At 36.2% G+C, this 13,771-nt stretch overlaps 1 protein-coding gene across 4 annotated transcripts in view; it reads left to right on the forward strand.

Moving 5' to 3' along the window:
* CDH18 (cadherin 18) overlaps nucleotides 1-13,771 on the forward strand; it is a 315,869-nt gene that overhangs the window by 254,027 nt on the left and 48,071 nt on the right. For all 4 annotated transcript variants that reach the window (XM_045888209.1, XM_045888202.2, XM_064595613.1 and 1 more), the window contains one exon: nucleotides 3,469-3,605. In XM_045888209.1, coding sequence (XP_045744165.1) covers nucleotides 3,469-3,605 — 137 coding nt within the window. The remainder of the gene's footprint in view (nucleotides 1-3,468; nucleotides 3,606-13,771) is intronic.

A 13,771-nucleotide genomic window follows, 5' to 3' on the forward strand; every position in this document is an offset into this window, starting at 1 on the left:
CTGTAGCGAGCAGATTTCTAAGATGAGGCATGCCATCCCATATTTCATAGGGGTGAGTTGATAACAATGTAATCTGAGTTTTGCTGATAGTTGATGCAGGAAACTTTGGAATTGAGTATGTTTTAACTTTAGATATAATTTTCCAATACAGAGATCATGGTTCTTAGGGTACTGAAAAATGGAAAGTGTCTTGAAGGCAGGTTAATGACAACTAACTTTAGATGATGTGATAACCAGTTTTCCAACTGATACATTTTAAAGGAAGTTATCCTTTTTGTGTGACGAAACTTCTTACATCTTTAAGGCAATCCTGCCTTCATTCTCAACATCAGGGTCTCTGGAAAAAGAATATTATGAGAAGGATCTTTTTGTGATATAAACTCAAGTCAAAATCAGTTTCAGTGCACGAGGACCTAATGCTTCAGGAAAGCCCGATGACATTGCTCTTTCCCACTGTTCTGTAGTGTCTGGATCTTCTGTCTTTTCTCTGAATCAGATTTGCTTTATACCTGTACCTCTTCCTGTTTAAATTCCTTCTTTAGTTTCAGCTTTCTTCAACTAGCATACAGTTATTATTAGAACAATCTATGCAAAATGATCTAGTTCTTCTTTTGATCACACAGTTGCAAGGGTTGTATTCTAGCTCCGTAAGGTGTTACTTTCATTGAATGGGATTTCTTAGGATGCTCTACAGTTTTGATCTGCATGATGCTATTAATATCTTCTGTCATGTGTGTGCATGTGTATCCACAGGTTGTTATAAGGTTTCACACTTTTGCACTGTGTTCTACATACTCTGTTAATACATTACACCTAGGAGAGGCATGGTATTGTATTTCCTGACTCGGGCTTCACAGATTCACATTCAATATATTCTTGAATTCACTGTTAAAAATAAAAACAAAAAAAACAGTTTATATTTTATTGAAACTGTTCTTTTCAAGTTAACGAATGATGGCCATCTTCCCAAATCCAATAACCCTTACTAACCTCACTCAGCCTCTTAGTAGGATTCACTATAATTGTTCACTTGAAACACTCTCCTTTCTTGGCTTCTGTGCCACCCACTCCCACTTTGCCTCCTCTCCTGGACTCTTCCTCTCCTTTTGCCAGCACCCACTCTTGGACATATGCTGGGCTGTTTTAGGCTCAAAAGTCTGGGTGCTAGAGTGTTCAATATTTCACTTTTGTCCTATCGTTCTCTCCCAGATGAAATCATGCCTTTCCCATAACCTTAAATTTAGGCTGATACATCTCAAATGGGTATTTCCTGTTCAGAAAGTGAACTTAAACTCTGCCCCCATATCCAGTTCTCTAGTTTTTATTCCACACGTTTATCTAATTGGCTTCTAAGGCCTAATGTGTCAAAATCATTGATTACTTCCCAGTTTTTTTTCTTTTCTCCCAAAGGGTGTTTGTTTGTTTGTTTGTTTCTCCTACCTCTATTCAGCTCAGTAAATAGGTTTATCAATTACATGGTAGCTCAAACACACATACACACACAAACACACAAAACACACTAAATTGAATCATTTGTAATTTCCCCCTTTACTAATGCCACTCAAATAAAAAGTTTTATAGGCTGTATTCAGTATAGAGCATTATTTTGTACAGTTCTGTCCATTTTCTTACTTTTTCCACCTTTATTCAAGATGACATCATTTCTTTTCTGAATTGTTTTTAACTTTCTGCAATCTAAGAATCAAAGTAGCCACGGTGGGGGCGCCTGGGTGGCCCAGTCGGTTAAGTGTCCAACTCTTGGTTTCGGCTCAGGTCATGATCTCAGGGTCATTTTGGTTTCCTGGATTTCAAATATTCTTCCCCTAGTACTTTGTGCCTAATCAGTTCATTTTTGTTCTGAAGGTCTAGATGAAATGTTACTTATGCTGAGGTTAAGGAAGAGGGGAGAAGTATTTGAGATTTAAGGAGGAAACACTTCCTTCAATAGTTCTAGAAATAGTTTGGAACATTTCTAGAGAATATTATGACTGTTTACTATTTTTTAATTCATATTTATGTGAATAAACTGTTGCTGGATAATGTAAAACTCCAAAACTTAGAGGCAGAGAAACAAGTAATTAAAAAAGAAAGAAAGAGGGATGCCTGGCTGGCTCAGTTGTTAAGCGTCTGCCTTCGGCTCAGGTCATGATCCCATGGTCCTGGGATTGAGTCCCACATCGGGCTCCTTGCTCAGTGAGGAGCCTGCTTCTCCCTCTCCTTCTGCTGCTCCCCCTGCTTGTGTTCTCTCTCTTTCTCTCTGACAAATAAATAAATAAAAATCTTTTAAAAAAGAGAGAAAGAAAGAAAAGAAATGAGTAATTTATAACCATAGTGTATGTGCCTGAACTAGTTGAAGACCAGCTAAACTAGGCTGGCTTCTTTTTGCCAGCTCTGCTTAACTCCAGTGCATTCAATAATGCATCTGCTCATTTACTAGGTAGCTCTCCTCTAGGATGGGGTACCTGAACTGGAACAACTTTGTCCTTGTGTCTCTCATCTTCCTTCTGGGACTAGTGGACTAGCCCCAGAATGTTCTTTTTGTGTCAGTGGCAGGGCATAAGAAAGAATAGGCAAAGTCTTATGAAACCTTGGCCCAAATATGGAACAGGACACCATCACTTTCAATGATGATGATGATTACTTTCAATCACTTTTCATCTCATTCTTTTTTTTTTTTAGTTTTTATTTAAATTCCTGTTAGTTAACATACAGTGTAATATTAGCTTTGGGTGTACAATTTAGTGATTGGACACCTACAAACACCCGGTGTTCATCTATTTGCTAAAGTAGGCTGGAGGCAAAATCTAATGTGAGAAAAATCTGAAACATCTTATGCATTGGAGATGGAAGATGATTTGTGGCCAATAATGCAACCTACCTCTCATTTAGTTGTTTTCTCATTTTCTCACTCAAAAAGTGGGCTAGGTGATGCAGATACAATGATAATTAATTGAAATGTTTTGATTTTTATTTTATATTTATCTTCAAATGTCAGCTATAATGAAACTCCGGGATAAACTAATCTCTGACATCTCCTACTATCCTAAAAATTTTGTATATGTAGCAATGAGAAGTTTCATTAAAGATTTAATGTTTTGTTTTGTTTTGTTTTCCAAAGTACTATAGACTTCCCAGGGGCAATTTTTTTTTTTTTTTGTCTCTACCTTATTAATCCCAAAGTTCCTACTATCTACTGTTCTATTAATGGAATTCAGAAAGGTGTTTTTTTTTTTTAATTTGAATTAGTAATTAGAGTAAACATTAATTAAGGGTTGACAGACAAAAATAATTGATGTCAGTTCTATGCAAATATAAAGTTGCCAGGCAAATCTTAGGAGGCAAATATAGAAACTAAAAATATACATTTAAATATTTGAATATATCTGATTTAATACTGCCCTTGTCTTAGTTTTACTTTCTTCGTTGTATTATCAAGTGAAAAGAAGAGCTATCTGTTTTTTTCCCTAGGTACTTCATTGACTACAGTGCTGAAGATGACAGATGTTTCAACATTGATGCCAATACGGGAACCATTAGGACTACAAAGGTCCTTGATAGAGAAGAAACTTCATGGTACAACATCACAGTTGCTGCTTCGGAAAATGGTAAACTACTTTATGTATCATAAAAAAAGATGTCACTTTTACATGAAGATTTATACCGAGATTTTCTCGGGAGCAGGGCTCTCACCATTTTTATTTGAGGCGCCAGCATCCAGCATCTAGCAGAGTGTACAGAACATATTAGATGCAGTTACTCATTGTCAGATGCAGTGAATAAATCTCATACTTTTTTTTTTTTTTTTTTTGCTTTAATCTCAGCATACTGGTGGAAAATTGACATCACAGAACACTTCATCCCCATCCCTGAGTCAAAATATCTGGTTTGCCGCCTAATTGTGAGGCTCGCTCTGTGGGTGGTTTCCACTGCTTGCCTACCATGAAAAATATTGCTGTGAGCATTAATATGAAAGCTTTTCCTAGACATGTTTTTTATTTCTTTTGGGTATATACCCTGAAGTGAGATAGCTCAGTCACATAGAAACTCTATATTTAATTATTTGATGAACTGCCAGACTGTTTTCCAAAGTAGCTACATTTTACATTCCTAAAAGCAGTGAGGATTCCAATTTCTCTATATGATTACCAGTATTTATTGTTATGTATCTTTTGATTATAATCATTCTAGTGGGTATGGGGTGATAGCTCCTTATGGTTTATGCACTTTCATAATGTCCTCTGTTACCAATCAATGATTAGACTACTCCAGCCTTTTATATCCTGCCTGAATTTTTATGTTTTTACATCTGCAAAATTAGCTCAAGTGGTTTCCATTTAGATAATTTTTTCAACATAATATTCTCTTTGAAAATAGCATTCACTAATTACTTTTAAATGATTGTTATAAAGAATACATGAGTGGATTCATTTATGATCATTCTGGTTAATTTTCATATTCAAAATAACCAGACTAGGAATAGAATTGCATGCTCTTTGTCACCTAATGACAATTAAATGACTGTCAAATGATAAGAGCTCATTCAATATCAGTTGAAAAAATAAAGGAATTAATGGGTTAATATATCCAAGAAATGATAAGGGCATTGAAAAAGATTCAGAAAAGATTATGCACTTTTGGGGAACAGGCTCCAAATATAGAAGATGGAAGGGAAGAATCCCTGGAGAAAATGATATTTGTTAGAAAAAACAGGAACTTACTTTAAAATAAATTCAAATGTCACTCCAGAGGTATTTCAATAAGAAACCATACTTTAGATTACTTCTAAATATCACCTTAGTCCAAATAATATTTGCATGAAGTAGAAACTAATTTGTGAATATACATCAGTTCATATATACCATGAAAATTATATTATTTGCAATGATCGCTGAAGGGAATGCTCGTTTTTACTTAAGTAACATCTTAAATATATACTTAATAAGTTATTTTTCTTTTCTTTTTTTTTTTACTATTTGTTAGTACTTCATATGGGAAATTAGTTAATGCATATCTACTAAGTAAAAAGGTATAGTAGATCGCATTATACTCAATTATATAGATGATAATTTAAAAAAAATAGCCTTAGGGACACCTCAATAAGCATTACTAAAAATAATTCAATCCTAATTATAAATAGATATGTAGAAAGAATGAGCAATAGTTAAGGTTTTATAGACATATTGGAGACTTCTTTAGGAAGTGCACATTCATACACCGATTCCTTGGCATAAGTGCCTTATTAAATATCACTGGGGGCCCTTCTGTATACAGTTGCTTGTAAACATTAACCTCAAATTCAGCCACATTAGAAAAGCATTTACTAGTATATCCTGTTTTGGAAATGTACTTGCTGTTTTTTATAAAATGGATTTTTTAAAGGCTCTATTTTTTTGTAGAGCAGTTTTAGGTCTATGGCAAAATTAAGAGGTAGCTACAGAGATTTTCCAAATAGTCCCCACACCTACACATGCATAACACCCTCCATTATGAACATCCTCCACCAGAGTGATATATTTGTAACACCTTTGACACATCATCATCATCCAAAGTCTATAGATTAGCTTAAGTTTCATTCCTGGTATTCTGTGGGTTTAGATAAAAGTATGGTGGCATGTATTCATTATTATAGTATCATACACAGTGTTTTCCTTGCACTAATAACCCCATGTGTACTGCCTATCCATCTCTACTCACCCTGATCTCCGGTAACCACTGTGTTTTTTGTTTGTGTGTTTGTTTTGTTTTGTTTTGTTTTTTACTGGCTCCATAGTTTCTCCTTTTCCAGAATGTCATATAGTTTGAATTATACAATATGTAGCCTTGGGCGCCTGGGTGGCTCAGTTGGTTAGGCGACTGCCTTCGGCTCAGGTCGTGATCCTGGAGTCCTGGGATCGAGTCCCACATCGGGCTCCCTGCTCAGCGGGGAGTCTGCTTCTCCCTCTGACCCTCCCCCCTCTCATGTGCTCTCTCTCTCTCCCATTCTGTCTCAAATAAATAAATAAAATCTTAAAAAAAATAAAAAATAAATAAATAAATATACAATATGTAGCCTTTAAGATTGGCTTCTTCCCTTAGTAATAAGGGAAGAGTAATAAGTAATAAGATCTTCCATGTCTTTTTATGGCTTGATAGTTCATTTCTTTTTAATACTCAATAACATCCCATTGTCTGAATGTACCACAGTTTGTGTATCCATTCACATACTGAAGGACATCTTGGTTGGTTCCACGTTTTGGCAATTATGAATCAACTACAACAATAAAAACATTCATGTGTAGGTTTTTATATGCACAGAAGTTTTCAATTCCTTCTGGTAGATTCCAAGGAGTGCGATTAGTGGGTCAAACTAAGGGTATATTTAGCTTTGTAAGAAACTGACAAACTTTTCCAGAGTGGTTATGCCATTTTGAATTCTCCCCAGCAATGAATGAGAGTTCCTGTTGTTCCACATACTCATCAGCATTTGCCGTTAGATTTGGGTGACTCCAAGGTATAGAGTGGCATCTCATTGTTGCTTTATTTTGCATTTCTCTGATGACGTATATATGGAACATCTTTCCGTACATTTATTTGCTATCTGTCTGTCTACTTTGATGAGGTGTCTGTTAAGATCTTTGGCCCAATTTTTAATCAGGTTTTGTTTTCTCATCAGTAATAAGAGTTCTGTGTATGTTTTAGAAAGTAGTCCATCAGATGTATATTTTACAGATATTTTCTCCCAGTCTGTGACTTGTTTCTTCATTCGCTTGACATTCTTTTGCAGAATTGAAATCAGGTTTTTAGAACTGTTCTTAATGTAAGTTTCTGAGGAACTTGGTGTGCTATGGAATGACATTTAGAAGTTAATATTTTAAAGAACTTTTTTTTTTTGGCCTAATAGAGTGTTGTGCAAGTAAGACAAAGGTGCCCCTTCTGGGCAGATGAAACAATGAAGCAGGATTTAAGAGAAAATAAGAAGCCTGTGATAAAAGTTGTCTATTATTTAAATAAATAAATAAATAAATAAATAAATAAATAAATAAATAAATAAAATTTGTTTTAAAAATAATAAAAAAAATAAAAACAAACCAGTTCTGTGCACAGGAAAAAAAAAAATCCCCTTCCTCCAGGGGAACAGGGCGCATGCTAAGGGACTGATGTGAGAATATGGGGTGTCACAAAAAGTGTGTGGGCCTCTGAACATGTACGTAGGGCCCAAATGCAGTGCAGCTCTTATTTTCATGGTGTTTGATTCTGCTTTCCTTTATCCTTCGGTTCTAAGTCCAAGTGACTATTCAGCTGCCTCATCATATGGTAAAGACAGAAAATATGTGTCTGGTCTATGATATCCTTCCCTGCTACTGGTGAATAACTGATAGCTATCTTGCTTTTGTACAGTGTATTTTTACAGATGTGTCATCCTAATAAAAATCTCTGGAATAGAAAGGATGGGTATTATTTTCATTTTATAGATAAGGAAATTGGGACTCATACGAAATATGAATCTAAGTATTCTGACTCCTAGATCCGTGTTCTTCCTAATATGGCCTTTAAGGGAAGCTGATATTCATTGAATCCAAGTTTGGGTTAGATATTTTAACTAACTGAGGTTTATTTTGTTATTTATCTTTAAAATGCATTCTGTGGCAGAAGATTATTTCTAGGATTTTAATGAAGACACTAAGAATCAGATGAATTCAATAAGCTGCCTTGATTAGAGAAGTAGAAAGTGTTGTATTCTCATCACATATCACAGTTGTTGAGGAAGAGTGCTTTCCAAATAAATACCTGGAATATTTCTGTTACAGGTAACAATGCCTTCCCTCCATGTAATCCATAATTTAGCTACTTAGAAATTTCTATTACATTTCTGGTTTGTAGTAGCAAATAACCACATGATTTCTGTGGGTCAGAGGTCCAGGTAGGTTCAACTGGATTCCTTGCTTAAGGTCTGGCAAGACTGAAGTCATTGTCAGCTGGGCTAGGCTCTTATCTGGAGGCTCTGGGGAAGAATCTGCTTTAATGCTTATTCTTCTCATTGCCTGGGTCTACTTCCTTAAGATGTAGTTGTAATGTCTCCATTTTCTTTTTTGTTTTTTAAAGATTTTATTTATTTATTTGACAGAGAGAGACACAGCGAGAGAGGGAATACAAGCAGGGGGAGTGGGAGAGGGAGAAGTAGACTCCCCGCTGAGCAGGGAGCCCAATGTGGGGCTCAATCCCAGGACCCTGGGATCATGACCTGAGCCAAAGGCAGACGCTTAATGACTGAGCCACCCAGGCGCCCCAATGTCTCCATTTTCATCCGTTGTCAGCTGGGGCAGCTTTCTTCTCCTAGAGGCTGCCTGCATTTCTCCTCATGTGTTTTTTTTCCTTCTTCAAACAACCAACAGTGTGTCAAGTCCTTTTGCTCCTTTGAATCTCTTTGACTTTCTCTTCTGCTACCAGCTGGGAAGTCTCTGCTCTCAAAGGTATCCACTTGGGGTGCCTGGGTGGCTCAGTTGGTTACATAATCACCTCTTGATTTCACTCAGGTCATGATCTCAGGGATCAAGCCCCACTTCCATCTGGCTCCATGCTGGGCATGGAGTCTGCTTAGTATTCTCTCTCTCCCTCTCCCTCTGCCCTTCCCCACCCTGCACCCACACATGCATGCTCTCTCTCTCTAAAAAAAATATAATAATAATAATAATAATAATAATAATAATAATAATAATAAAAATAAAATAAAAATAAAGGTATCCACCTTATTGGGTCAGGCCCACACAGATAATCTCTGTATTTTAAGGTGAACTGAATTGGGACTTTACATCAACAAAATCTTTTCACATTAGTACCTAGATTCATGTTTGGTTGAATGAACAAGGAACAGGAATCTTATTCTGTCATCTTTAGAATTGTGCCTATGATAACCCTAAAATATCTAAAAAAAAAAAAAAAAAAGAAAAAAAGAAAAGAAAGAGAGAAAAATGAAAGCTTATTCTTTTTACTGGATAATAAATATTCTTTCAAGGTTGTATGCTATGACTTACTTTTCCTTTTATATGACTCTCTAGTAAAATAGTGGGACTTTTAGGCACTCGATATATAGTTATTAATATAGTTTTCTCAAGTAAATAGCTACCATTTCCTTATTTATGCCTCAGGTCAAGATAATGTATAATTTTATCCACACCGCTTTTCAGAAATTCATGTTATGATCATAATTTACTATTAGCTAAACCAATGAGTACTTTTCATTTCTGATCACTCCGTGATTTCTTTGTGATATTTGACTATATTAATCATTCTCTTTTCACTTGGCATTTTCTACTTTCTTAGCCACCATTCTAATACTTTGGTATGGTATAATTTATCATTTCTATCCTAAACTACACATTGATTAATTCACTCAAAATATATTAATAAATGATACTTGCCTGGCAGTATCGTATGTTAGGCAGTAAGGATACTGAGGACCCTATTTCACTTTGGAGCAATTCAAGAAGCTCATGCAGAAGACAAGGTAAATAGATGATTGCACTATGGATAATTATTGTGGCAATAAGGTTTTTAGGGGCTAGAGAAACATAACACCATGGTAGTTTACCCTCCCTAAGAGGATCAGTGAAGGTTTAATAGGATAATGCATGGATTCAGTCTTTTTTTTTTTTTTTTTAAGATTTTATTTATTTATTTGACAGAGAGAGAAACACAGCGAGAGAGGGAACACAAGCAGGGGGAGTAGGAGAGGGAGAAGCAGGCTTCCGCTGAGCAGGGAGCCTGATGCGGGTCTCGATCCCAGGACCCTGGGATCATGACCCGAGGAGAAGGCAGACGCTTAATGACTGAGCCACCCAGGTGCCCCTGCATGGATTCAGTCTTGTGATGAAGGATGAGTAAAGGTTAGCCTGCATTCTGTTTCCAACTGTACCTGTATTAGTCAGGGTTCTACAGAGAAACAGAACCAATAGGATTTGAGTCTAGAAGATTCAGAATCAATAAAGAGATTTATTTTAAGAAATTTGTTCCTGCAGTTATTGAGGCTGGGAAGTCAAAACTCTGAAGAGCCAATGTCCCAGGTCAAGTCCAAAACCCAAAACCAGAAAAAGCCACTATCTTAGTTTAAAGGCAATCAGGCAAAAGAATTTTCTCTTATTCAAGGGAAGGTCAGCCTTTTTTTTCTAGTCAGGTCTTCAACTGATTGGATAAGGCCCACTCACATGAAGAACAATGTGTTTTAGTCTATCTTTTTTTTTTTTTAAGATTTATTTACTTATTTAAATAATTTCTGCACCCAACATGGGGCTCGAACTCATGACCCCAAGATCAAGTCGCATGCTCTACCAACTGAGCCAGCCAGATGCCCGTTTTGTTTACCAATTTAAATGTTAATTTAATTCAAAAACACCCTCATAGAAACAAACAGAAAAGCGTCTGACCAAATATCTGGACACACCATGAAATAGAAACTTGTAGTCCAGTATCTAGGGTTTTATGCATGTTAAAGTTTGCGAATCACTGGCTTAGGCTATTCTAAAGTAAATTATTATTAAGAAACATTGCTTCCAATCACAACTTAATTTATGTCATAGCTCCATTTAGTACTAATACCAAAGGCATGAGTACACATATACGTCCTGAATTTTTCTTTATAAAATTTGGCCCTGTCTGTTCTCAGCTTAATTCTCAGAAAAACGTATATCATACTTTTAGTCACAGATCCTCAAACAGGCCATGTTCTTTCAATAATTATATAATCCCTTCATCTCTCAATGCCCTCTGCTCATTCTGTTCTGCTTTACAAACATCTGTTTACTTTTAAGAACTATTTCATATGTCACAACATCTGTGAAATCTTCCTCAACCTCTTAGGCAAATTTTATAGCTTCTCCTTCTATATTCTAACTTTATGCATGGCTGAATCGAGCACTTATCTCTTATTAGATTTAAATATGGCACTTATCACATTTTATTGTAATATTTTTCCCCTCTACTAGATTGTGAACATCCCAAATCTAAAAATCAGGTCTAATTTATCTTTATCATAGTATCCACAAATACTAAGAACATTTCCTGACACATCAAACTGTGTTAGATACATGAATACTTTTTGTCCTTCATTTCTGTACCTACCTTTACTGCCCCAAAACTTCATGACTTACTACACAGTTCAATGATCACTAAATTATATATATTTCCCATTTTGCCTAAAATATCTATTTCTCTAACTATTTCTCCTTGTTCTGTGCACCATATGTGAGAGCTTATCCTGATCAATACCCTGAAACGGGACCCCCATTGTTCATTGCTTGGCTGACAGTTGTATTTCCAAAGGAGCCGAAGTCAGGGAGCTGGTACTGTATTCATACTTCTAATAAGTCTAAAAGTTTTCGGGACTTACCAGAGTTCACAAATTAAAGAACAGCACTACTTGTTTTTTGCACTGTTACAATGTTTTCTTCAGCTCTCTGTTTCACTTCTCTAAACAAATTATATGCATAACTCAGTCTAGAAACCAATGTTTACGGCTGTTTATTTGTTGACTCTTGTTTTTTTTTTCCTCAATTCTCATGCAAACATATTCAAAGATTAGGACCCACAAATTTCAAATTTAATCTAATTGTAACTTTAGGTGATGGAAATTAAATTTAGATTTTATGAATTCATTCCTCTTTGCCTGAAATGTTAGCAGCGGCATCTAAGAAGAGTGAGTGGCTTTAAGTCCTTCTAGCTTCTACACATTATTTTTCTATTGTCAGCATGCTTATTTTGATATAATAAATTGCCTTTCACAAGTGTGTTCATATCAGTAATTCCCCTTAACATACAAAAGGATCCTATTTGACACTTTTTTCCTAGCAGACAAAGGGAAGAGCACCCAAAGAAGTTGGTATTGCTTTAACCAAGGATCAAAAGTAATAAAACAAAATACTTTTATGAAATATTTGTTTATAATGTATATGTTAGTGTATTAATTACCTGTTGCCATGGAACAGATATGTACAAAATATCTAAAAATAATTCAATTTGTTCTAAATTTAAAAGAAATTTATTGGCCCACATACCTGTAAAGTTCATAGGTAAATCAGGCTTCAGGGTTACTTTGATCAGGTCCCTATAAATATTTTTCTGTGATTTTTTTTTCTTTTTTGCATTCCTTGGTATCTCATCTTTTACTTTAGTGTTGCTGTATTATAGTAACAAGCAAGAAGGCCTGTGCTAACTTGCTGTATGGTAACAGGATGAATGCCACCTGAAACTGCATTTCACGCATCCTCATTCACATCCACGGTGAGATAAATTGTCACTTCAGACATTCATTACAAATATTGCTCCAGGGGTGCCTGGGTAGCTCAGTGGGTTAAGCATTTGCCTTCAGCTCAGGTCATGATTGGGGGGGGCGGCGGGGACGGGGTTGATGGAGCCTCACTTCCAGGTCCCTGCTTAACAGGGAGTCTGCTTCTCCTTCTCCCTTTGCCCCTCCCCCTACTTATGCTCTCTCTCGCTCGCTCTCTCAAATAAATAAGTAAAATATTTTAAAAAATGTTGCTCTAATTAGGTCTGAACTTAATCTCCATTCACTGTTTTTAAAACCTGTATTTAATACATAATATGTGCCCATAAGTAGATAAATTATGGCAAAATGTATGGGGTTATTCACATTGGCTCAGGCCCATCAAGGCCCATTTCTTATCTTTACTTGCAGGCCAATTCCATTCAAACCTCTTTTGAGTTTTACCCATGGGGAGAATTTGGGTGATGCAATTATAATATATACTATGTTCTATTTTTTTTTGTTTTTTGTGTAATATGCCGATACATTTGAGTTCTTAAAATTTGCACTATCCCAATCTCAGTATCAAATTCTAGAAGAATGGGAACAAATGTCTTTATTCAAAAGGAACTTGACTAACTGAAACAATTATTTGCAGCATGGCTAAATATTTCTTTTATAGTTTTCCTGGCTCTTCAAATTTCCAATACCTTTTCCAATTTCCTTACATATATCAGATAATCTTACCTCTCTAGTGCTTATCAAAAAGAACAATCAGAAAAGGTTTCCACAGTTTCCTGCCATCAGATCTAGAAGCCTAGCTAATACTGTGGGCATTAGTTTCCATAAATCTGTCTTCCTTTGTCACTTCACAAGGTGCTGTGAGTGAGCTCTCCACACCATGTTTATGGCCACCCCTCCATGTAGGCCCTAAATCCTCATCTTTCTTGTTCACTCAGTCACTGAACTGTCAATTAATTCCTCTCCTTTAACTTCATTCCCCCCCTCCATAATTCCTCTGTCCTCAAAAATAGGCTTTAATTCTATCTGAAAATAAAATGTACTCAAGCAAACAAAAACTGAGAAACTACCTTGATTTAGGGTTTCCAAAGCCAGATACAACTGTATTATCTGACTCCCTTTCCTGATAAACTTCTTGAAAGAGATGCCTGTATTCACACCCTGCACTCTCTATCCCCATGCTCTTTAAAATCCACTCTTAGGGACACCTGGATGACTCAGTCGGTTAGGCGTCTGCCTTCGGCTCAGGTCGTGATCCCAAGGTCCTGGGATTGAGTCCCGCATAGGGCTCCTTGCTCAGCAGGGAGCCTGCTTCTCCCTCTCCCTCTGCCTGAAGCTCTGTTTACTTGTGCTTACACAAGTAAGCGGATTCTCTGGGTTCTCCTTTCTACACATCCTCTCCAACGTCTGTTGTTTCATGTGTTGTTAAGATAAGATATTCCCAAATAAATTAAGACTCTAAAACATGATACTCATAATGAATGACTCAAGATAGACACACATACATACACTGCC

The sequence above is a fragment of the Mirounga angustirostris genome, unplaced genomic scaffold (assembly GCF_029215605.1).
Source record: "Mirounga angustirostris isolate CCGP_5_RB_7025 unplaced genomic scaffold, mMirAng1.0.hap1 SCAF_7, whole genome shotgun sequence".
Lineage (NCBI taxonomy): Eukaryota > Metazoa > Chordata > Mammalia > Carnivora > Phocidae > Mirounga > Mirounga angustirostris.